This window comes from Staurois parvus, unplaced genomic scaffold (assembly GCF_062004578.1).
Source record: "Staurois parvus isolate SC_StPar_1 unplaced genomic scaffold, SC_StPar_1.0 ptg001065l, whole genome shotgun sequence".
NCBI lineage: Eukaryota > Metazoa > Chordata > Amphibia > Anura > Ranidae > Staurois > Staurois parvus.
In genome coordinates this window covers 1523434-1547219 of record NW_028318861.1, presented here as the reverse complement: position 1 = coordinate 1547219, position 23786 = coordinate 1523434, and the positions used below count along the sequence as shown (strand labels likewise).

The window sequence follows — 23786 nt, the reverse complement described above, 5'->3', positions numbered from 1 at the left end:
TGTTACGTTTATCATCTTGCGTCATTTGTTTGCAGTCAACAAACTAGCTAATACGCCAATGTAACCTTAAGGAAAAAAATAAAAACATTTTTACAGTTTACAATTAAACAAGAGAAATCAAATTCACATGACATTATTTACACACACTGGCAATGTTAATCTGGACTGCAATTCTCTTTTAATTCCAAAACCCTCCTACGCTAAGCAGTCCACCCACCCAGAATATACAAAGGAAGTACATTTTACCATCTCTGTGTCTTTAGATAAAGATATTAGACTCTTCTGATGACAATTACAAATGGATTATTTTGTAAAGATGTTTTATAAGTGTTCCCTGTCTGAAGTGATAAAATAGTAAGTGACCTATCGGTATTAGACATCTGGGTTATCCAAAAGAAACTGCCTATTAGCTTGTCATCTCAGATAAATATGATAAATTAGATCTAACCATGTCTGCCACCTAATTACTTGCCTGTGATAACAGACTCTGAACTGTCCAATCCTCATAGTGATTAACAGAAACTGACAAGATGGCAGATTACTGTTTTGACAGGCAATTTTCTACATTATTTAAAGGACGCCTAGTGTTCACCCCATTTGTTCTGTTAAATTGATCTAAATGAGCAGCACTTCTAAAATGAGGACAATAACCTTTCCTACCTGCATTAGTGCATTTTGCTTGCTCTTCTTGATTGTTTGGTGAGATAGCGGTGGCTTCAGCTTGGACTGGTTTCATTATCTCCTCTTGTGTTGTGTCCTCTGAGCTCACATCCAGCTTTGGCACTTCAGAATTCTGCACTGTATGTTCTTCAGGACATTTTGCAGAGCTGTCAGTAGCGCTGATCTCTTCTGTGTGAGTGGACAGGTGACGTTTAGCTTTCTCCAGGGCTTGCTTGAAAGATTCCCCCACGCTGTCAGCAGATGGTTTGGGATTATCCCCACTTTTCTTGTGATGTGATGATAGCCGTGAAAACTTTCCAGTGGATGAAGGCCTAACTTTTTTCCTGCGCAACTTGCCTTCATCCATGATGAAGATGACTTTACCAGGTAGTGTTCCAGCAGAAGAACTCTCCATGCTGTAAACATCAGAGGTGGTGCTGGCTTCTGATGCCCATGGAGTGGAACATCGGCTTGATGTAGTCTCCCAATGGATTCCGCTGTCTTCACATTGAACTGTTACCAGAGAGAAGTCCGGATTGGACATGAGACATTGGAGTTTTGGTTTCACATCTTCATCTTCTACTGCATCTTTCAAACTGAAGTGAAAGAAACCACAAAAAACTGTTTAATCAAAAAAAAAACAAAAAAACACTGGGATAGGGAGCATTTATAAAATACCAAAGAAACTATATTGTTACACTTTCAACTGGGTACCTAGAATGTTTAAATGTGTGCTTATATTGTAGATATTTTATCATAAAGTATTTTGTGTGCCTCTGCAGATTTTTGGCTTTACATCTGACTGAGAAAAAAGGGTTCATTTACAGCAATTTTGAAAAGTACCAAACCTTAGTACTATTACTTTTTGCAAACATTACCATATATCTAGATCCTAAGAGGACATTATTTAATTTTCTAAAGCACAGTGAAAGGACTATGTACCAATTTTTCTTTTCATAAAATACTTTTACAATTTGTTTTATTCTTTTTGAATCTTTTTGCTGCTGACCATTTCTAGCCTTTCTCAACAACTTCCAGACTACACTCATTGCTATGGACCAACATCCTGACAGTGAAAACCATGGACCATGCTTGTGCAATGTGCCATCCTGGCAGTCTCCAGGACTGCCTGTGACAGATCAGACAATGCAGGTGCATAATTGGAAGGCAGTAGTCACCCCAAATCAAGTACCTGAATAAGGACCTTCATGCCAGGAATACCAAAGGTATCATTTTAATAAAAGCTGCATATTTTAATAAATTGACCGTGCTTGAAATCAGATTATCATGTGAAAGCTTACATGATATTTTAGTGATTGGGTTTAAATTTACTTTAATAAGCCTAACAATATTCAAATTGTTATGGCCAGGACTTAAGAACCACAAGATGATTATTTTATGCATTTGTACAAATTATATTCTTATCTACTTTCTTTGGTATGGGAGCAAGCAGAGAGGTCTTTCTAATGCACTGTACACATTTTATAACTTGATTGTGATAGACAGATAGATCAATATATAGATAGACAGACAGACTGATAGATTAGATCACAAAAGTCAAACATGATCTCCTTTCATTTTTGGTGCTAAGAGCTGTATTTTTTGGCAACACATTTCCCCAACGTTTCTCTACCCCATGACCTAACCCTGACTAGCAGACAACAATACTTCACTCTACGGACCTGAACCCTCATACATAACCTATCCCTTCAAGTAAACCAGTGGTTCTCAACCTTCCTAATGCCGCGACCCTTTAATACAGTTCCTCATGTTGTGGTGACCCCCAACCATAAAATTGTTTTCGTATTCACATACTCACATCACATCAACCACAGCTGAATATAAAAAGACCGAACAGCATCCAGATTAAGTTCCCATGGTACAGATATTTTTTTTGCAGTAGTTGATGATTTTACATTTACCCAGTAATTATAATTCATGAAGTGTCGTTTTACCTCCAATACTGGTGCTTTCAACACAGTAGCTGCTTTTAACAGAGTAGCTGCTTTCAACACAGCAGCTGTTTTATACACAGTAGCTGCTCTTTACACATGTGCGACTGGTCCACATAAATACATTATGGCGCCAACCCTGTCACATACACCTGTATTTGTACAGGGTGTATGTGATGGGGTTGGCGCGATGATGTCATCACGCCGGGTACTCATATGTGGGTGTATCTGCATGTGGGCTTATCCGCCTGGAGATGGATAGAGGAGCGGTGTCTCGGTTCCTAAGACCATCGGAAATATATAACCCAAAGGGGTTGCGACCCACAGGTTGAGAACTGCTGAAGTAAACCCTTAACTCTTAAAGTGAACCTGCGTATGCAGGGATGAATAGAGTCAGGCTTTTGTAATCTTTAAAGGAGAAGTACAGCCAAAGCTCTTTTGTGGTTCACAGGAGTGCAGTTGGCTCTGAACTCTTGTGACCCATTTTCAGCTGATGTCACTCAGCCGGTCTAGGCTGGGGAAAGATCCCGACTTTAATGTCGAGATCCACCCAAGAGTCTGGAGCGGCACCTGGGTCAGCCTCTCAGCGATCTGCTGAGAGCCTGAGCCGACCGCTCCCTCCCCCTCCACAGTCCAGCACTCCAGTGAGCTCAGAGCGGCAGTGAGAATTCAGCAATCATGTGATTGCCGAGTTCTCACACTTAGAGCTGGCGGGAGACCGGTGCTGCATCCACCTAAGTAAGTATGATTTCAAAGAGGAATGTCACTCTTCCCCTGCCCCCCCCCCCCTATTCTCAGAAACATACTCGTGCCCAGCGAATCCAGCATTGTCTGGTGTAACCTGTGACATATTCTCTTCTTATGACATCAAGAGGCTTCTTATGTCATCAGGAGGCTGGCTGCCGGTTCCCTGTTTCTTGCAGCTTGCCCCTGCGGTACGCCCTGCGGCACTTGCACAGTGTTGTGTAGATTGCTCCAAAGCCTCCTGAGATGCATGTAGTTGGGTATCCCAGGAGGCTTCAGGCATGGGGAAGAAATCTTTCTTGCCACAGTGAAAAAGACGGAAGCATAGGCTTCATTCCATGAAAAAAAGGTATTTTTTAAAAAAAAATTGGTATCTATAATTTTATGAAAGGAGAAGTGGAAGGACCATTATTCTATAAAGATGAAAAAAGGAGTGAAGGTCCACTTTAACCCCCAAAAGCCTCACCTGAAACCCCAAACTCTTGACCCTACTACTGACCTATTCTAATCAATAACCTAATCCCTACCATTAATTTAACTTCTATAGCAGCATGCATACAAGCATCTGCCCCGAAACATGGCAGTTATTGTTGTACTCTGTTCTTACTTTTTACTAGATGCTGATGCTATATAAACCACTAATAACAACATATAAAAAGTGGACTAGAATCAAAGTTACCATAACTGTCTTTAGACATTTACACACACAGTCAAACACATCTGCATTTTGGCTGTAAGTTTACTTAGATGTTGGAATCATTCTATTTGGTTCATGTGCTGTTCATGGTTTAAGATTTTAGAGCTGGTGGAGTGAAAATTATAGACAGACAGAAAAATAGACAGTGTATGTATAGATAGATGACTGTTCCATTTACGGAAAATTGATTAAAAAAACAAACTTTTCCGGTGGATACACAAAGGTCAAACATGTAACATGGGCACACAGCTGGATATGTGCTGATTTAAGTTATGCCACCAGCAAAGTGAACAGTAGGCATTTCACAATGACACAACATGCTGGCAGCACTAGATCATTAGGAGACCAGCAGCTTCCAGAAAGCCAAGGGAGGGGCAAAGGCAGACAACCCAGCTGTCACTTGCAAGGCCTCTTTAAATAGAATAAACCTTTTCACAGGCAGAGCAGACTTTGAAATAATAACCATTTACACTGGAGGGAAAAGCAGATTGTAGTATGTTCAGAGGATTTTCAAGTTTCAGCTTTGGCTGGTCCCTCACCTCCGCAACTGCCCTATAACAGGTGGAGTGCCCCCCACTTCCCAAGGCATACCTCTGTGCCAGCTCTTCCACTTCTTCAGTGTTGAGGACAGCCTCAGGAAGGGTGTCATCCTCTAGGCAGATAGAGACTTCTGAAGCTTTGTCACACTCAGGAGGACACAAACTTTCCATTCTTCTCCTTTTTTTATTTTTTATTGGGTGTTGTGGTGTTCCCCTAGATCAGTCCTCCCCTGAGTTCCCTGGAGAAACTGGTGTCATTGCAGCAGCGGGTACAGCCAGTGGCTTCTATTCTCCTGACTAAGGGGAGTCTTAAAATAGCCCCAGAGAGCAAACAGCCTGAAACACACATGCTTTCTTTCAGCACCCAGAACTGCTGGGCCTGCCTCTTGTAAATCTCTGTGCTGGGTCCTAGGGCCAGATTTGTTTGAACCACTGCTCAACGCTGGTGTTTTATGCTACCATACATATACAGTAGTTAGCAGCGAGTCTAGGCACAAGAGTCATTTTTTGGCCCTCTGATGACACAATGAGATTGACTTGCTAAAACTGGAGAGAGCAAAATCTGGTGCAGCTGAACATGGTAGCTGATCATCTTCTAACTTCAGCTTGTTCAATTAGGCTTTGACAAAAATAAAACTGGAAGCTGATTGGTTTCTTTGCAGAGCTGCACCAGATTTTGCACTCTTCGGTTTTAGTAAATCATCCCCACTTTCTACGCACAAAACCTTTTGCATTTGTGGCTGGAAGCACAAATTCTAGAGAGTTGAGGAGATGGTAAGAAGAGTTACAATTCCCTTTATAGTTCAATTAACATGAACCCAACTCACTTTTCTCCTGCTTGGTGCTCCGTACAGTTGAAGTATTACTAAAGGCAAGACTTCTTTTTTAGTTTTGGACAGAGTGGAGAGGGATTAGAACACCTATCAGGTTTTTATTGCTGTCTGTGCCTCCATTAGGGAGATTCTCTTTATTTGTCATGTTTACTGTTATCACCAAAAGTGAAAGTCAGTAAAAATCCCAAATTTAGGGTTCTTCCCAGAACAGTAATAAAGGGGACATGATCCAATGGGAACACTAGTCAGCATGATATCTACATACACTCCAACATTTTAAAGAGAATACCTTGCCTAGGGACACCTTGCCATTTCCTCTTAACATTACTCTAAGTGTCTAAGTGTCCCTTTGTTCCTGGTACAAAGCTTGACAAACGTATTTACAAATGAAATAAAGGCTAATAAACATGCTATGTATTTTTTTAAGGAACAAAGAAAATTGACAATAACTAAACAGATAACATATTATCATTGTAAAAATTTAGGGGAGAAAGAAGTTGATATAAAATAAATTGGGTTAACTAGAGGTTAATAAGGAGTTGGGTGGCACTGTGGCTTAGTGGTTAGCATTTATGCCCTGCAGCACTTGGGCCCTTGAGTTTGCATTACTTTTCTTGCACATTCCAAACACATGCTTGTTGATGGGTAGAGGGCTGCTTTGTGTGTGGCCATAGCGAGCAGCGAAGCTGACCTCCGACGTACACCGACTTTCTGGGCAATGCAACTCTTTGCCCAATAACTCTTTCGGACGTGTGAGTGATGGGCAGAGACTGACCCCCTTTCCACCCTCCTGGCTGTGCAGCTTTACCCCCTCACCCCAGGAGTCCCAGAGGCTCCCTCATCTTTCTCAGGCCTGACAGCCAGGGTGCATCACTAGAACTCTCCTACTCTCTTCATAGAAGCGTTGTGACCAAATGAGGCACACCCAGGCTGGTTGTAGTTTAAAATGTGCATGAATTTATTAAAACAGCGCTAACTCACCCCCAAGTCAATTATTACTATAAATCACAACAATACATCAACTACAACACCCCCATTATATACCGTGTTATTTATACCCAACCCCCCCCCCCCCGAAAAAAAAACAAATGTATATATATATATATATATATATATAGGAGTATGCCAACCCAAATATATATATATTTATTTATGGTTGCAGTACTCTTTTATGTATTATATTGAATGGGGGAGAACAGGGAGTAAACAAAAAGAATATATAAAACAGTATACACATAGGACAAAATGGTAGTGTCCTTTACACTATATATGTTTTTTCTTTGAGAATAAGAAGAATTTAGGATACCCCTCTATGAAATAAGATTCTAGAATTTCTGTATAAAGATGATAGCAGGGAAAATAGTTTATGGGGGAGGTTTTTTTTTGTATTGGTATACTGGCTATTTAATCCCATGTATAGATTTCACTCCAAGGTATTTTTTCCCATTGTTTCTCATGGTAACACATGGCATAAATTTAGACATGTACAGTAGAATACCTTTTCAGTTGTGATAAAGGGAAATTAGAGTGTTGGATGTTCAGCTTTTTAATTATTTAATAACAAATTTATTTATTTATTTTTTATATATTATTATATTTTTTTGGGGGGATGGTAGAGTTCCTCTTTAATAGGTAGTGGCCCTTTAAGAATGGTTCGTACTTTTATGGATATGTTAAGGAGGTTGTTTGGGACCACCCATGGAGAATTAGATAGGCGTATGGTTACAGCCTGCCAGGGAGATTCAGAAATGTTTTTTGTTGATTTTCATGTAATTGTATATAAGATCGTAAGTGATGCAAATGATCACTATAAAAGAGCGTGGGAGGTAATGCACTTACTTCCTCCCCTAGAGAATGTCGAATGATGAAATGTGTAGGGCGGAGCTTGGATGTGACGTCACCACGCACGGTGGGTCGTAGATTGTGGCTGGAAGCAGCGGCCATAGACTGTCCTATTCCGAGATCTTTCCTTATATACTTGTGTCAGTGGTGACACTCAGAAATGTGAGTTTAAAAGAATGTTTTTTAATAAAGATTTTTTATGGTTTTACGCAATTTGAGCTTTTCCTCCTTTCTTCCTGATTCATGTGACCGTATGAGATACAAAGGAAGCGCTCAGCAGAAGGGTTTGAGAGAAGGAGTGATTTCTTGCTGTGAGTTTCTCAGAAGGGTGCCTGGGAGGAGAATTGATTTCCTGCTGCAGGTCCTTACTCCCAGAGTTCACAATATAATACAAATTATAATATTACCAGCCTGGAGCTCTGGTGAGTTTATCTAAATTATCTAGTGGTGGAAGAACACTTTTTGGTGGTGCATGATAAGAAGACACACAGAGTTTGTTTTTTGATATTTATGCTGGACTTTTTATATACAGTTAGGTGCATATATATTTGGACACAGAAACAATTTTCATACCTTTGGCTCTGTATGCCACCAGAATAAATTAACGAAACAATCCAAATGAGTTTGAAGTGCAAACTTTCAGCTTTAATTCAAGGGGTTGAACAGAAATATCAAGTAAAAATTTTAGGAACTGCAATCATTTTTATACAGTCGCTCCATTTTCAGGGGCTCAAATGTAACTGGACAAATGAATATAATCATAAATAAAATGTTCATTTTTAATATTTTGTTGAGAACCCTTTACTGGCAATGACTGCCTGAAGTCTGGAACCCATGGACATTACCGAAGACTGGGTTTCCTCCTTTCTGATGCTTTGTCAGGCTCTAACTGCAGCTGTCTTCTGTTGTTTTTTGTTTGTGAGTCTTTCTGCCTTTAGTTTTGCCTTCAGCAAGTGAAATGCATGCTCAATTGGGTTGAGATCAGGTGATTGACTTGGCCATTGCAGAATATTCCACTTCTTTTCCTTCAAATGTTCCTGGGTTGCTTTTTCAGTGTGTTTTGCATCATTGTCCATCTGTATTCATCCGGCTGCTAATGTCCTCTGTCACATCATCAATAAATACCAAAGACCCAGTGCCACTGGAAGCCATGAATGCCCATGCCACCACACTGCCTCCACCATGTTTTACAGATGACTTTGTGTGCTTTGGATCATGGGCTGTTCCAGGGGCGGACTGACAACTCATGGGGCCCCCGGGCAATAGGGGATCATGGGGCCCCTGTGTCCTTGCCGAAACTCAAAAAAGCCTATGAAAAAGGTACCAGAGGCATCTCATGGGGCCCCCTACTGACCCCGGGCCCTCGGGCAGTGCCCGAGTTTCCAAATGGTCAGTCGGCCCTGGGCTGTTCCAAGCCTTCGCCACACTTTTTTCTTCCTGTCATTCTGGTACAGACTAATCCTAGTTTCATCCGTCCAAAGAATGCTTTTCCAGAACTGGTCTGGCTTTTTTAGATGTTTTTTTGGCAAAACCTAATCTGGCTTTTCTATTATTCAGACTTATGAATGGTTTGCACCTTGTGGTGAACCCTCTGTATTTACTCTTGTGAAGTGTTCTCTTGATTGTAGACTTTGACAGTGATACGCCCACCTCCTGGAGAGTGTCCTTCACTTGCCTGGATGTTGTGAATGGGTTTTTCTTTACTATAGAGAGGATCCAACGGTCACCCACCACTGTTGTCTTCCGTGGACGCCCATGCCTTTTTATGTTGCTGAGCTCACCAGTGTGTTCTTCTTTCCTCAGAATGTATCAAACTGTTGATTCGGCCACTTCTAATGTTGCTGCTATCTCTCTGATGGATTTGTTTAGTTTTTGAAGCGTTACAATGGCCTGCTTCATTTGCATGGACAACTCGTTTGAACGCATAATGTAGGTTCACAGCAATAGATTCCAAATGCATATACCACACTTAGAATCAACTCCAGACCTTTTACCTGCTTAATCAATGAATAAATAATGAAGGAGTAGCCCACACCTGGCCATGAAACAGCTTTTGATTCAATTGTTCAATTACTTTTTGTCCCTTGAAAAAAGGGGGGATGGCTGCTCTTTAAAGCTGTAATTCCTAAACCCTGTACATACCCTCAAAGTAAACCTGAGAGTGTGCACTTTCAGACCATAGCCATTATAGAACTATAGCTTGAATATGTTTTGGTAAATACCTGAAAAAAACTAAAATTGTGCCTGTGTCCAAATATATATGGACCTAACTGTATGTTGGAGCATGCAATTTTTTGAGGCACTACCAAAAAGAAAATAGCTGCTTCCCTATTACAGCCAAAGATCCCCCGTGTTAATCTGTGTTGCAGTCTGATATTATTCTCCTTGGTTTGGTTGTAGTTTAAGTTCTTTTACTGGAAAGCAGCAATTAATAACATGGCTCTTCTCGGGTCACACACCCCAACACAGTTCCATGGCAACACATGAGGAACATCTGATCCTAGGCCCTACCGGAGGCTGCTCGTATCCACTGCAAAAGGGCACTCACTCCCTGTAGCTCTGCTACTCTTCTCTGCCTGGGCTTAGGAGGGGAGGAACTGAAGGGTAAACAAACTCCCAAGGTCTTCCTCAGGTCCTAAACTGTCCTGCTGGAGTTCTCCTTCTCTCTTGGGCCTATGGTAGGGAATCCTAGGGCACCCTGCCCTCCCCCCAGAGGGGGAATAGCAGGAACACAGCAACTAGATGTTGCTTTTTCTCCTCCCTCCCTGGTCCTGCCTAAATTACCAGATTTTTTACAGGGAGAGGAGGCACCTTAAAAGGGAACCTGCTCTACCACCTGCCTACATGCTGGTAGGTTAATTGTTTTCTAGTGGCCTAGTATGTGTGTAAAAATTAGGTATGCATATGTGTTATCACATCCTGCATGCAGATCCCAAGGTGACCAATTGGGTAGGGTTAAGAAAAGATCTGGTGACCTACCTTGTAAAAATATGTCAAATATATTTATGGAAAAGGGCTCTCAAGCACATCAGACAAGGTGCCCAGACAGTTGGCCCATAGAATCATCAAGAGTCAGAAACAAATGTATGGATGTATATACACTATACATACATACAATAAAGGGTTAAATAAAGACAACTTTCATCCAATATTTTTTTACACAGTTAAACCTTTCCTTCATACAGGAGGCAGGTTCTGCTCTGTGTACGATAGAAATAGTAACCTAGTATGGACTATATATAATATAGTCATTTTAGGAATGCCCCAGCCTTGGCACAAAAACACACATTTTCACTGATACAAAGTGGTATGCTACAAATAATGATAACCTACTTCAATAAATGTGGGTATGATCAGCTTGTCATGATCTGTAGTCCTTTTGTCTGTAACTAGTCTTAGAATGCCACTTCAGCAGTAACATGTCCTTCGAAATAATTTCTTATGTTGGTAAATACTAAGAACACCACTCAAAACAGGTTGAAAAACACGTTCTATAAGCATGACAATTTTATAAAAAAAAAAATCAATGCAATTATTAAAGCAAATGTTGCCATTCAACTTCTTGCACATATGAGAATTAGTGAAATGCCTTAAATGCACAGTATTCTACTTGTACATGGTGAGGTGTGGAGGAACTGGTATGTGGAGAATTGGCAAGTAGCAGCTGTCAGATCTTTGTATACATTTTACGGGCTGCTCTATAAAAATGACCACAGGAATCTTATTGGTTGCAGTACCTACGATTCCCTGTACCATAGTTTTAATCAATATATTCCTGTAGAACAAAATGAGTAAAACTGTTGTACATAGACTTGTAAAATTTCTTGGGCAAGGTGTATGAGAACTGGAGCAAAACTGCAATCTTCACTCATGATGTCCAGTCAGGTTACATCTTTTATTGCAGGAAAATTAAGCAAGATATTGGATTGACAGCTTCCTTTTTTATAAAAAAAGCCATAGAAAGCTCAAATTTCTGCTGAATAGTCAAAAAGTCCTACTCCCGTAGGAGCTGTCGTAATACTGTCCAGGTCTTCGCCAAACACTTTACCCCGCAACCAGGCACATAGGCTCATTTACACATTTCTTCAATGACCAGTCTAGGGGTGTTGTTTTTGTTGTTTTTATTTTTAGAGAATTTGGATAGGGATGAGGGAATTAGGTGGGATGCTCCAAAAACAGAAATAATGTACAGTTGAGGACTTTAGGTATTCTTTTGGATAAGCTATGGTGAAGTTCATGCTTAAAACAAAAAGTAAGCTTCAGCTTTAAGGCAGCAGCAGTAGCATAGTAGAGCAGAGTCCCTTTAGGTAGGACATTAAGTGGACTAAGCTCTTCAGAACACTAGCCGGAGTCCCCTTTAGCTAAACCTGCAGCTGACTCCCTAGAACCAGAGGAGTTAAGGTAACACGTCTCTAAGATCCTTTAGGGGTGTCTGTACACACAAGGCCCAAGAACAGCTGGCTGCCTTCCTCCATCATACCAGACCAGATCTTAAGTAGACGACCCCTCAGTCAGCTTTAGTATAACCTGGGTCTCAGCATTTAGGCTCTCAGATCACCTACCTGAGGCCTATGATCCAGCATCGCCTGGGAGGGGGCATGCCCTCTCCAGGCTGGAACAATCCTATACAGAAAAGACCCATAACTCAGTATGCTCACTGAATACAGGCCTGAAAATTTGCACTTGCCTGCTTGCATTTGGCGAGTGGAAATAAATGCAAGGCGAGTGTGTCCCATTGGAGGTGTAGACTTGGTGGAGATTGGCAGGGCGTGGGCTTAGCTGGTTTGCCATTGGCCGCAGCGCTCAGACGGGGGGGCGGGGATGGCCTCCTGCTCTCATCTGTTCAGCAGCGAAGCCATGGAAATGGACGGCCAGAAGTCGGTGCCAGGACCCCTGGGGAGAGAGGGGCGGAGCCCAGCCAGACCGGGGAGCCCATGCTGAAGGTGAGGACTGGTGAGGACCAGAGACCAGGCAGTGCGAGTCCAAGACACCTGGGATCAGCGTGGGTGGCCATGTGTGCCTACATATATATATATATATATATATATATATATATATATATATACATATATATATATAACAGATCCCAGTATACAGGAATATATATATATATATACACCTGTATACTGGGATCTATTTTAGATACACCTGTATACTGAGATCTATTCTATTTATACACCTGCAAGGCTGTGTTTAGGGGCAGAATTAAGGGTAGGGGTTGGGTGGAGCAACTGGTGGCAAGTAACTCTTAAGGCCTGGCTAGTAGCTCAGGACTTGAGATTTTAATATGAATATATATAGTTACTCAGCATGCCATCAAGCCCGTCTCTCTGGGATAGGCCAGGGTTGTATCAATATTCATTCTGCTATCTGCAAAGCTGCACACCTATCATCCAGAAGCTTCTTAAGGTTCTTGGAAGCAAAGGGAGCTATCAGGGTAGCTGCAGCAGAACACACCGAGCAGACTTAACGATGGATGGGGGGTTAGACTGATTTCTCAGCCATGTATGGCCAGTCTTAGCGCCAGCTTTCATTAAAGCATTTTATTCATTTCAAACAGATTTTACATTCCCATACCAGTCTAAAGGAGTGCAAAACCACATTGAAGCAGATCAAATGTAGGCAGAAGGAGGTCAACTGTGGTTAGATGCCAATAAATTCTGTATGATCTCAAAAAGTATCTTAAACTGCTGACAAACTGATACAGTCAGCACAAGCCCAGTGCCCATTGACAGAGGGCTTTACCTTCCTTCCCATGTCTAAATGTTTACAGTGCAGCTTAGGAAATGAAAGACAAAAGCAAGTAATGGGTAAGAAGGTAAGTTTCATAAATTTCTGAACGCAGAGACTGAAAGTTCATTCAGTGTTAGCCAATAGTTTATCAGGTGAAATTTTTTCCAGAGAACATTATAGTGGTTGTAAACCTCAGACATGAAATATGAACAAAGGATATCCCTCTATAGTGTGTACTTGTCTCAATTAAGAGCACTAAGTGTCATTTCTGTCTGCTGCTTCCTTCCTCATCATGAGTCACTTCTGACAAGTTTTCCTGACACCATGAGAAAAATGGTGACAGGGGAGGTACTTCCAGCAGATTGACAGCCTCAGTTCTGTTACTGTGTGAAGAGGGGTGTGTTCCTTCCCTCCAATCAGCTCTCCTCACTAGCTCTGCAGTGTATAATTTTAGCGCTCCACCCCCTGTTTTATGAACTCTCAAAGAAGCTTGATAAATTCAGCACTTTGAATGGATGGCCCTAGTATGTGTATGTATGAATGTAAGTTAGGGACCTTAGATTGTACACCCCTTGAGGGTTAGGGATAGATGTGAATGTACAATATATATGTAAATCACAGCGCTATATAAGTACCTGAAATAAAAAAATGTAGAGGAGAGAAGACTGCAGATAGACAGGTACAACTTATGTAGTAGGATTTCTTTAATCTCTGTGTATCATCTGAGACCAGTCACTTCACTGGATATATGTAAGCCACTTTAAGCAAAACAATGCTCATAGATGATGCTAGGAGTCCCTTTAATTCATTGGTTTCCCTGTTTTTCTTTATGGGATACCAGGGCAGCTGCCAGAGCTAAAGATAATCATAGACAAGCTGCTTTTAGAGGTATAGCATGACAATCTGTTACTGCCAGCTAGGGAAGACAAGCTATCTGACAGGTTAAAGAACCTGCCCTGAATGTTGTTGTCCATGCAGAGTCCTCTCTTTTACAAGATCTCATCCTCCCTTCCCTTTCATTAAAATAAACTTGTATGCTCAGAAAATGTGAGCGTGCTAATTTATGGAGTACTCTACAGCACCCAGAGATCAGTTGGATCACACCTACATGCTACACTAACAAGCTCAGAATACATTTTATGCTAGAATTGTAAGTGAATGCCAACATCTTTCTCTGTTTTTGAATAGAGCAAGGAAGCAATAGGACACCTGACAAAACTTTACAACTATTCGGGGGATCTCTTTCCTCTCATTTCCTGTCCTGCTGACAGCTGCTTCACAAGACAGTAATTGAGGGTTAGCCTAGCCCAGTGGTGGGCAACCTTTTCTTTCAACTGAGCCAAATCTCGCCAAAACCACGATTGAAATTTATTTTGAGAGCCACATTTTTAAAACTGAAAATACATCCCCCATATAGTAATTCATCCCCCATAGTAATTCATCCCCCATAGTAATTCATCCCCCATATAGTAATTCATCCCCCATATAGTAATTCATCCCCCATAGTAATTCATCCCCCATATAGTAATTCATCCCCCATATAGTAATTCATCCCCCATAGTAATTCATCCCCCATAGTAATTCATCCCCCATATAGTAATTCATCCCCCATAGTAATTCATCCCCCATATAGTAATTCATCCCCCATAGTAAGTCATCCCCCATAGTAATTCATCCCCCATAGTAATTCATCCCCCATAGTAATTAATCCCCCATATAGTAATTCCTCCCCCATAGTAATTCATCCCCCATATAGTAATTCATCCCCCATAGTAATTAATCCCCCATATAGTAATTCATCCCCTATATAGTAATTCATCCCCCATATAGTAATTCATCCCCCATATAGTAATTCATCCCCCATAGTAATTCATCCCCCATAGTAATTCATCCCCCATATAGTAATTCATCCCCCATATAGTAATTCATCCCCCATAGTAATTCATCCCCCATATAGTAATTCATCCCCCATAGTAATTCATCCCCCATATAGTAATTCATCCCCCATAGTAATTCATCCCCCATATAGTAATTCATCCCCCATAGTAATTCATCCCCCATATAGTAATTCATCCCCCATAGTAATTCATCCCCCCTATAGTAATTCATCCCCCCTATAGTAATTCATCCCCCATATAGTAATTCATCCCCCATAGTAATTCATCCCCCATATAGTAATTTATCCCCCATAGTAATTCATCCCCCATAGTAATTCATCCCCCATATAGTAATTCATCCCCCATAGTAATTCATCCCCCATAGTAATTCATCCCTCATATAGTAATTCATCCCCCATATAGTAATTCATCCCCCATAGTAATTCATCCCCCATATAGTAATTCATCCCCCATATAGTAATTCATCCCCCATAGTAATTCATCCCCCATATAGTAATTCATCCCCCATAGTAATTCATCCCCCATATAGTAATTCATCCCCCATATAGTAATTCATCCCCCACAGTAATTCATCCCCCATATAGTAATTCATCCCCCATATAGTAATTCATCCCCCATAGTAATTCATCCCCCATATAGTAATTCATCCCCCCTATAGTAATTCATTCCCCATATTGTGTCAATTCACTTACCTTTGCTCCGCACGTTCCTCTCGCCGTGTTCCCGCGACGTTCTGGTCTTCAGGGCGGACTGTGAGAGGAGAGGAGTTCGTCACGCTGCCCCGCCTACATCCTGGCTGCCCCGCCTACATCCTGACAGCTGCAGAGTCCTGACTTTTGGGGCGGCCGCCCGAGAGGAGGGAGGGGAGCGGGCGCCCGGCACACAGAAGAGCCGCATTTAAGTTTGTAAAGAGCCGCATATGGCTCGCGAGCCGCGGCTTGCCGACCACTGGCCTAGCCATACATGCTTCAATTCCTTTCGTTCAGCCCAGTACACAGCATGGATGAAGGCATCTCCTCTGCCAGCTATTGTATTCTGACACCAGTAGCTCTCAGAAAACCTTAAAGCGGAGTTCCACTCAAAAGTGGAAGCTCCACTTATTTGTCTTCTCCCCCCTCCACTGCCATATTTGGCACCTTTAGGGGGGAGCAGATACCTGTTTTGACAGGTACCCACTCTCACTTCCAGCTCAGTTCGCCGTGGCAAAGTGAGCTGGACGTTCGCCCCCTCCTTTCTCCCGCAGTCTCCTGGGAACTTTCATAGGTCCCAGAAGACTGCCGGACCAATGAGAATGCGCAGCCGCAAGATGTCACAGCCTAGTGCCCACAATTGTGATGCCGGGGAGAGAAGAAGCAGAGAAGGGATGGCGCAGGTGAGCACATCGCTGGACCCTGAGACAGGTGAGTGTATGTTTATTAAAAGTCAGCAGTTACAGGTTTTGTAGTTGCTGACTTTTAATAAACACATAACTGACTGCAACTCCGTTTTAACAGTGTCTGCATATGATAGCATGCAGTCACTGTTCAACCAATCCGACTACTTCAGTTTTTTAAATGAAGCTTGTTGAACTGGGTGGTGCCAACAGGGCCACCCACAGATTGAATTTCGGCCAATTCAGCAAGAATCTGCTGGTTTATATAAGGTATGGCTAGCATTAGTCTTGGACAGCAACACAGACAGAAGGTACACTAGCTAAGTGGTTAGCACTTCTGCCTAGAAATACTAGAGTTGCCGGTTTGAATCCCAACAACGACACTACCTGCCTGGAGTTTGCATGTTCTCCCTCTCTGTTCAAGCTCCTTGAGGGCAGGGACTGATGTGAATGTACCATATATATGTAACTAGATGGTGCTATATAAGTACCTGTAAATAAATACAAAGCTTTTTTTTTTTTTATAGAGTAGTGGAGACTAGAACCCACATCTACTTTGTGTTGCTGTGTGCCCATTTCCACTCCCTACCTGTTTGGTAAAAGTGATGTCATGGGGACAAGAGAGAAAACCTCTCCTAACAGTGCCCTGTAAAGTAGTTAAAACCCAACAGGGGTTCTTTTAACCCATCCTCACTTTAAATTACTCCAGTCACATGATTGCACAGCTCTGCTTCCCTTGTGTCAGTGAGCAGCTGCTGCAGGGGAGAAGAGGGAGCACCAACAACAGCTGAGCCACAGGAGCCCATGAGCCGCAGGAACATGTGAGCGGATTGGAGTAAATTCAAAATATGTTAAGTACGCAGATATTTTCCATATGGGTTCAGGCAGGATAGGTGGGTTTGGGGCGAGGGAATATTTTTAGGAATAGTGATCATTAGGGTTTTATTCCACTTTAAGAATCATGCATATCATTTTTGTTTTATTATTTTTTTGGCTAAACTGTTAAACGTATTGCTAACCTTTCAAACAAGTACTGTGCTTCTTTTAAAAAGAACCTAAACCTTTAATTAACCTTTAATTAATTAATTGAAACCTTTAATTAACTCCACCTCCCATGAACTCTTTAGTGGTAAGGGTACACAAAATACATACGGTAATAAAAGATTGATTAAGGCTATAGGTTTACAAAATACATAAAATAACTTAGGTAATACATAGAAATAAAAAGATAAATGTTACAGATTGGATGGATGGATAAGACAAAAAATATTGTATGTATACAGAGATAGGTAGAGGAAAAGAAATAAAGACAGATATAAAGAAAGAGAGATGGAGCACAGGATGGGGGAGAGGAATAAATGGATGGATCTACAGATAGATAGATAGATAGATAGATAGATAGATAGATAGATAGACAGATAGATATCAACTGAATAATTCTTAAACCACATAACATCTATACTCACTGGCATCCCGGCAATGGAAAGGCTCACTACCTATCTTTGCTCTTTTCTGCTCTCTTGCTAGCAATAGAATACAGCACTGAGCACTGGGAGTGTATAATGTTGTGTAGTCTGGTGTCAGACATGGGGATACCCCTAGTGGAGGAGGAGAGAGATAATCCTTTATAGGACCAGCACAGCTCACACTTGGAAGCAGCTGTACACCGTTGAAAACAATGTCAGACAATTTCTCAGAACACATGCCTGGTATTGAGTCTTTGTTATCCTTGGCTTTCACTGCAAGCAGGGTTTTCTCTTACAACCAAAGCGTTTCAGTTTATTATTTTTTAAATAATTTGATAGATAAAACATATTTTCCTACTTCAGAATTATGGACTATTCTGTGTAAATCATTGACATAAATGTCCATTGAAATACATTTTTGTATCATATCCTATAAAATATGAGCAACCATTTTAAAGTATAAATAAAGGATAGAGTGGAGAGGGATTACAATACCTGGCAGATTTTATTGCGGTCTATGTCCTTGTTAAGCTTCCCGCCGCCCTATAGTGGAAATACTGTGATTTGCATTTCCGGGTAGGGGGTGTGCGCACCGCCCTACCTACGCCGCCATTGGTGGCTAGCCATGTCACTCACTGGGTCTCAGCAGAGAAATACATAGCAGCATGCCTGCCTAGTAAAACAGCACACAGCATACAATGTAAAACACACACAGCGCACAAGTTTAAGTTACTGTATTGTGATTTTTTTTAGCAAAGACGTAGCATTTTGGCCAAAATTTATGATAAAATTAGATTTTTAAAATTTTATATTGGATATGTTTTATAGCAAAAAGTCAAAAATATTGTTTGTTTTGTTTTTCAAAATTGTCGGTCTTTTTATGTTTATAGCACAAAAAATAAAACCGCAGAGGTGATCATATACCACCAAAGAAAGCTTTATTTGTGGGGAAAAAAAGACAAATTTCATTTATGTACAGCATTGCATGACTGCGCAATTGCACACTAGGCCATATCGCAAAAAATGGCCTGCTCAGGAAGGGGGGTAAATCCTCTAGAGGGGAAGTGGTTAAGGAGATTCGCTGTTATTTGTCCTCTTTGTCATTATCATTAAAGAAAAGAAAGTAAAAGAAAACCCCAAATTTTGAGTTGTCCCCAGAAAAGTAATAGAGGGAAAATCTTCCAATGGAGACACTAGTCCTGGTCATCTGGGGTCCCCAAGGAATTCCTTTAATTTGCAGCAATTTTCTCTAACTTCCTGTTTGGCTATGGGATAGGAAGTGAAGGGAAATCTCCACGGGGGGGGGGGGACACAGATGGCGAAAAAAATGTGACAGGGGTTATAACCCTCCCTTACTCTATCCAAAATGAAAAAAAAAAAGTTTTGCCTATAGTTCTACTTTAAACAACAGTCTCTCCTGTGCAAACAATCAGTTGTGGATAAAGTACAATGGCAGTTTCTTGTGCATCGACAGTACAAAAAATTTCTAATAACACTGTTACTTGATTTTAAATCCCCAATAAACTGTTGGCCTGTGTAGGGGCACAAATGTAATCACCAGAATTTGTAAATATGGACCTTGTTTGAAAAAGGTATAACTGAAATCAAGACTTTTTTACATTTTGGATAGAGTAGAAGGAGATTAGAACACCTGTTGGGTTTTTATTGCTGTCTATTGTGTCCTCATTAAGGAAACAGGATCTATGAATGGAAGACAGGCATATGTCTGAAAAGTCTGCCCACTCCATTGATAAACCATGTTTCATTCGTAGTAACTGTAGCATCAGCTTTTATAAATGGAGCAGCTGGGTAGAAATCCTCCCACTCCAGCCGCCGTAATCTTCTTGTGCATCAGGGGTTAATACTACCAAGGGGTTGTCCCAGGGTCTCATTAAGAGACCTTGACTATGTCCTTGCTTTCCACCCAGCTGCTCCATTCATAAAAGCCATATCGGCTTTTAACATTTCTATGAATGAAACATGGTCTATGAATGGAGTGGGCAGACTTTTCAATCATATGCCTGTCCTCCATTTGTAGATCCTGTTTCATTCATAGAAGCTGTAGTATGACTTCTATGAATGGAGCAGCTGGGCAGATGGAGTATAGTTGAGCACTCTTGATGAGAGCTTGTGACAACCCATTATGCCTAGTACCCACGATGAGAAAATTGGATGAAAATAATGCATTTGGAGTGATCATCTGACAATTTGTTTATTAAGACACAGTTTTCAGGAGCCAATCATGAGAGTTCGTGCAAAAATATCCGAAGGGACAAGCACAAAATTTTTTCTTGCAAGATAACAGAATGAACGATTTTCATGTAATTAATATAGTATTTGTATGAAAAAAATCGAGACCAAGACCACGCATGCTTGAAAACGAACAAATACATTACAATGTAATACAACACATTACATCACTTAAGAAGTTGCATTCTGTCTTACAAGAATTTTTCTAACTTTAGGAACGTATTCATTTTCAATATGAGACTAGCATGCAAAAAAAAAGGACGATCGTTTGTCCTATATTCTCATCATGTGTACTAGGCATGTAAATATGCATTACTTATACCTGATGGGCTCCTGGGGAAACTGAAAATAATCATAGTAAGTTGACTACCACAGTGATAACAGCGATCTTCCGGATCTTGTTCGGGTTCTGTGAGCGGCTTCCCCTCTGCACACTGACCATAGAAGGAAGGGAGGAATGGTGACCTCACAACCTTCACCTCAACCAGTCAGTCATTTAAAAAATACAAGGCAGTTTATGAATGGAAGCAGTGCTGAGTTAGGGACTCTCTGTGGTCAGCGTGCTGAGGAGAAGCCACTTGCACAGAACCTAAGCAGGTCCTGGAAGATTGCAGCTTCTACTGTAGTAGCACCGACTACTACAGTGATTGTCAGCTTCCCCACAGCCATTCAGGTATGAGATATACATAGTTACATTGTGCCCAGCTGGACCAATGTAAGTATGCAATACAGATCATTCCTGAAGTTTAGCTTTAAATACACAAAACATTCCAGTACATATTTCTGTGTCTTGTACAAATAACTTGTATTTGCATTGGATAAATACCTAATATAATGGTTGTCCTAGAGCTGTACATGCTGTGTTATTAAGTCACTCACCTGTTATTTCTGGAATTTTGTAGAGCATAAATAATCAGTGTAGTTTAGAGAATGTACAGAAACAGGGGCGGACTGACCATTTGGAAACTCGGGCACTGCCCGAGGGCCCGGGGTCAGTAGGGGGCCCCATGAGATGCCCCTGGTACCTTTTTCATAGGCTTTTTTGAGTTTGGGCAAGGACACAGGGGCCCCATGATCCCCTATTGCCTGGGGGCCCATGAGTTGTCAGTCCGCCCCTGTACAGAAATACAAATTATGTTCCCATCTGTGTAATAATTTTTATCTCACAGAATCATTATTAAGAGGCTTAGAGAAGAGACAGCCACAAAATGTACACAAGCATATCTAATCTATAGATAGTGATGACCAACATGTAATAATGAAGACAACGCTTAAAGTGGTTATAAACCTCAGACATGAAATATGAACAAAGCATATCCCTTTGTAGTGTGTATGTCATGTACCTGGATAGTGAGCCTGATGTGAAGAGGCAGGCTTCCGTACAACTCCGGATCAAGGACCTCTGATGGTGAGACAGCAGTCACAGGGGCACGGTGGGGTATGATTGCCTGTAATCAGTCCAGTAACAGCTGATGACCTGTAGGCAGGGAGCAGGGTTCTGATGTAGCCGTGCAGGATGGATGGATACTCACGCGCAGCGTGCTGAGGATGCAGGGTCAGACGAGCCGGGTTCGGTATCAGTCGGGCAGATCAGGCTTACAGCGGCAGGAGGAAGAGTAGTCAGGTCACAGGCCAGGTCAGCAACGGAAAATCAATCAGACAGGAGCGGAGACAGAAGAATAATCCAAGACAAGCCAGAGGTCAGGGCAGGTAGCAGTCAAGCGGAGATCAGGAACAGGCTGGTTCAGTATCAGGAGTCAATCACAGGAATCAGGGAACACAAGCAGGGAAAAGACCATACGGCAATGGGACAACTACTGCAGCCAGTTTAAATAGCCCTTTTGGTGCCAGTATTAGTGACAGGCGCGTGCCCGTATGCGCATGCGCATACGTGCACACACATGTGCGCGCCTATGTCCAAGTGCCTGCACATCTGTTTGGCTAGTAAGAACTCTGCGCATGCGCATATTTGTGCGCCGTGGAACTTCACCTGCACTATGGGCAGGTCATTCCTGACAGTGTACGTGTCTCAATTACGAGCAGTAAGTGTTATTTCTGTCTGCTGCCCTGTTCCTTGATACTTCTGACAAGTTTTCCTGACACCAAGAGAAATATGGTGACAGAGGAGGGACCTCCAGCAAATTCACAGCCTCAGCTCTATTCCTGTGAGCTGTGTGGAGGGGTGGCTCTTCACAATCACTTCTCAGAGATCTCCTTACTGAGCTCTGCAGTGTGTTATTTCAGCTCCCTGTCCCCTGTTTTCTGAAAGCTCAACAAATTTTATAAGTTTGAACAAACATAGAGAAGAGAAGACTGCAGATAAACAGGTACAACCTGTTTAGGAAGATTTGTTTCATCTATGTGCATCAAATGCATCACTTCACTGGGTATATGTAAGGGTTTACAACGACTTTCATGTAACACCTATTGATAAAAAAAAAACAGGCTGCCCTGTGACAATATCAAAGAATAAAGCAGCAAGTTCTGAGCTCCTACACATGAATGCCAGTGGACCCTTTATGAGACTATCATCATGCGTATTGTGTTGACGCAGTTGTACCTTGGATTCATTCATAGTCTTCCATCCTTCTTTTTATAGCACAACACAGCTTTCAATGATACCTGTACTTCTTTGGAATTATTGTACTGTAAGGATGTCAGCAATGACGTATTTTTCCAGCACAGGTTTCCTTGGACTGTTGTAGCTTTGCCATTGATTATTACACTACATGTACACAATACAGTGACAACTGACAACTTGATTTACAAAAACAAAGCAGCAGATTACTGAGAGTAACCCTGGTGTACTACAGCTAGATTTGAATGAACAGTCATAGTACCCATCATCCCTTGTTCATGTTCCTTGAAAGATTTCAAAGGCACAAATGAATGCAGCTCTGAATGTATTGATAAATCATTAAGGGGTCTTGCTCACAGTTGTAAAGTACAGTGTTAAATACATCTGTCGTTGTCATGCCTGAAAGCCAAAACAGCAGTGTATTTTATGGCCATAGGAATGCATTGTAGGACACGTAGTGCACATGTATTTTTCAAAATGTCAAATTCTATGTTTTGAAATAAAAGCCCATATGCATGTGTAAGCATATGCTGGTACTGGAGGGTACGTGCACATGGCAGTTTATGTAATGCATCCTTATGGGCAAAAATACTCTGCAGCTGTGAAAATGTGTTTTACACTATACAGGCATACCTCGGTTTACGAATTTAATGCGTTCTCCAGGACATTTCGTATTGCAAAAAATTTGTAAACCGAAATGCGATTTCCCATAGGAATGCATTGAAAACCAATTAATCCATTCCGGAGGTCAGAAAAAAGTTTAAAAAAAGGTCTTTTATCTGTTCAAAACTCTATATAAAGTGCAGTTTAAAAGGCATAAATACTGTACAGGGACATGGTTAAAAAAAAAATAATTTGTAAATGCATTGAAAACCAATTACCGTACGTATATACTCGAGTATAAGCCGACCCGAATATAAGCCGAGGTACCTAATTTTACCACAAAAAACTGGGAAAAACTATTGACTCGAGTATAAGCCGAGGGTGGGAAATGAGGCACCTACTAGTCAATGTAAAAAATAAAGATAGAGACCCATCATTGGTGTCAGTGGGAGGAATAGTGCCCCATCATTGGTGTCAGTGGGAGGAATAGTGCCCCATCATTGGTATCACTGGGAGGAATAGTGCCCCATCATTGGTATCAGTGGGAGGAATAGTGCCCCATCATTGGTGTCAGTGGGAGGAATAGTGCCCCATCATTGGTGTCAGTGGGAGGAATAGT

At 41.4% G+C, this 23786-nt stretch overlaps 1 protein-coding gene across 2 annotated transcripts in view; it reads right to left on the bottom strand.

Annotated features, from left to right (window-relative positions):
* The window catches only part of CMYA5 (cardiomyopathy associated 5), a 110015-nt gene extending 92199 nt beyond the window's left edge, over window positions 1–17816 (bottom strand). The window contains exons 1-2 of one of the 2 annotated variants that reach the window (XM_089658373.1): window positions 17737–17816; window positions 661–1256 (exon numbers count right to left, since the gene is read on the bottom strand). In XM_089658373.1, the coding sequence (XP_089514499.1) occupies window positions 661–1204 (544 nt within the window). In that variant the 5' untranslated portion in view covers window positions 1205–1256; window positions 17737–17816. Of the gene's footprint in view, window positions 1–660; window positions 1257–4644; window positions 4885–17736 lie in introns of those variants that run through there. The other variant, XM_089658372.1, reaches the window with a different exon arrangement.
* Window positions 17817–23786: the final 5970 nt, after the last annotated feature.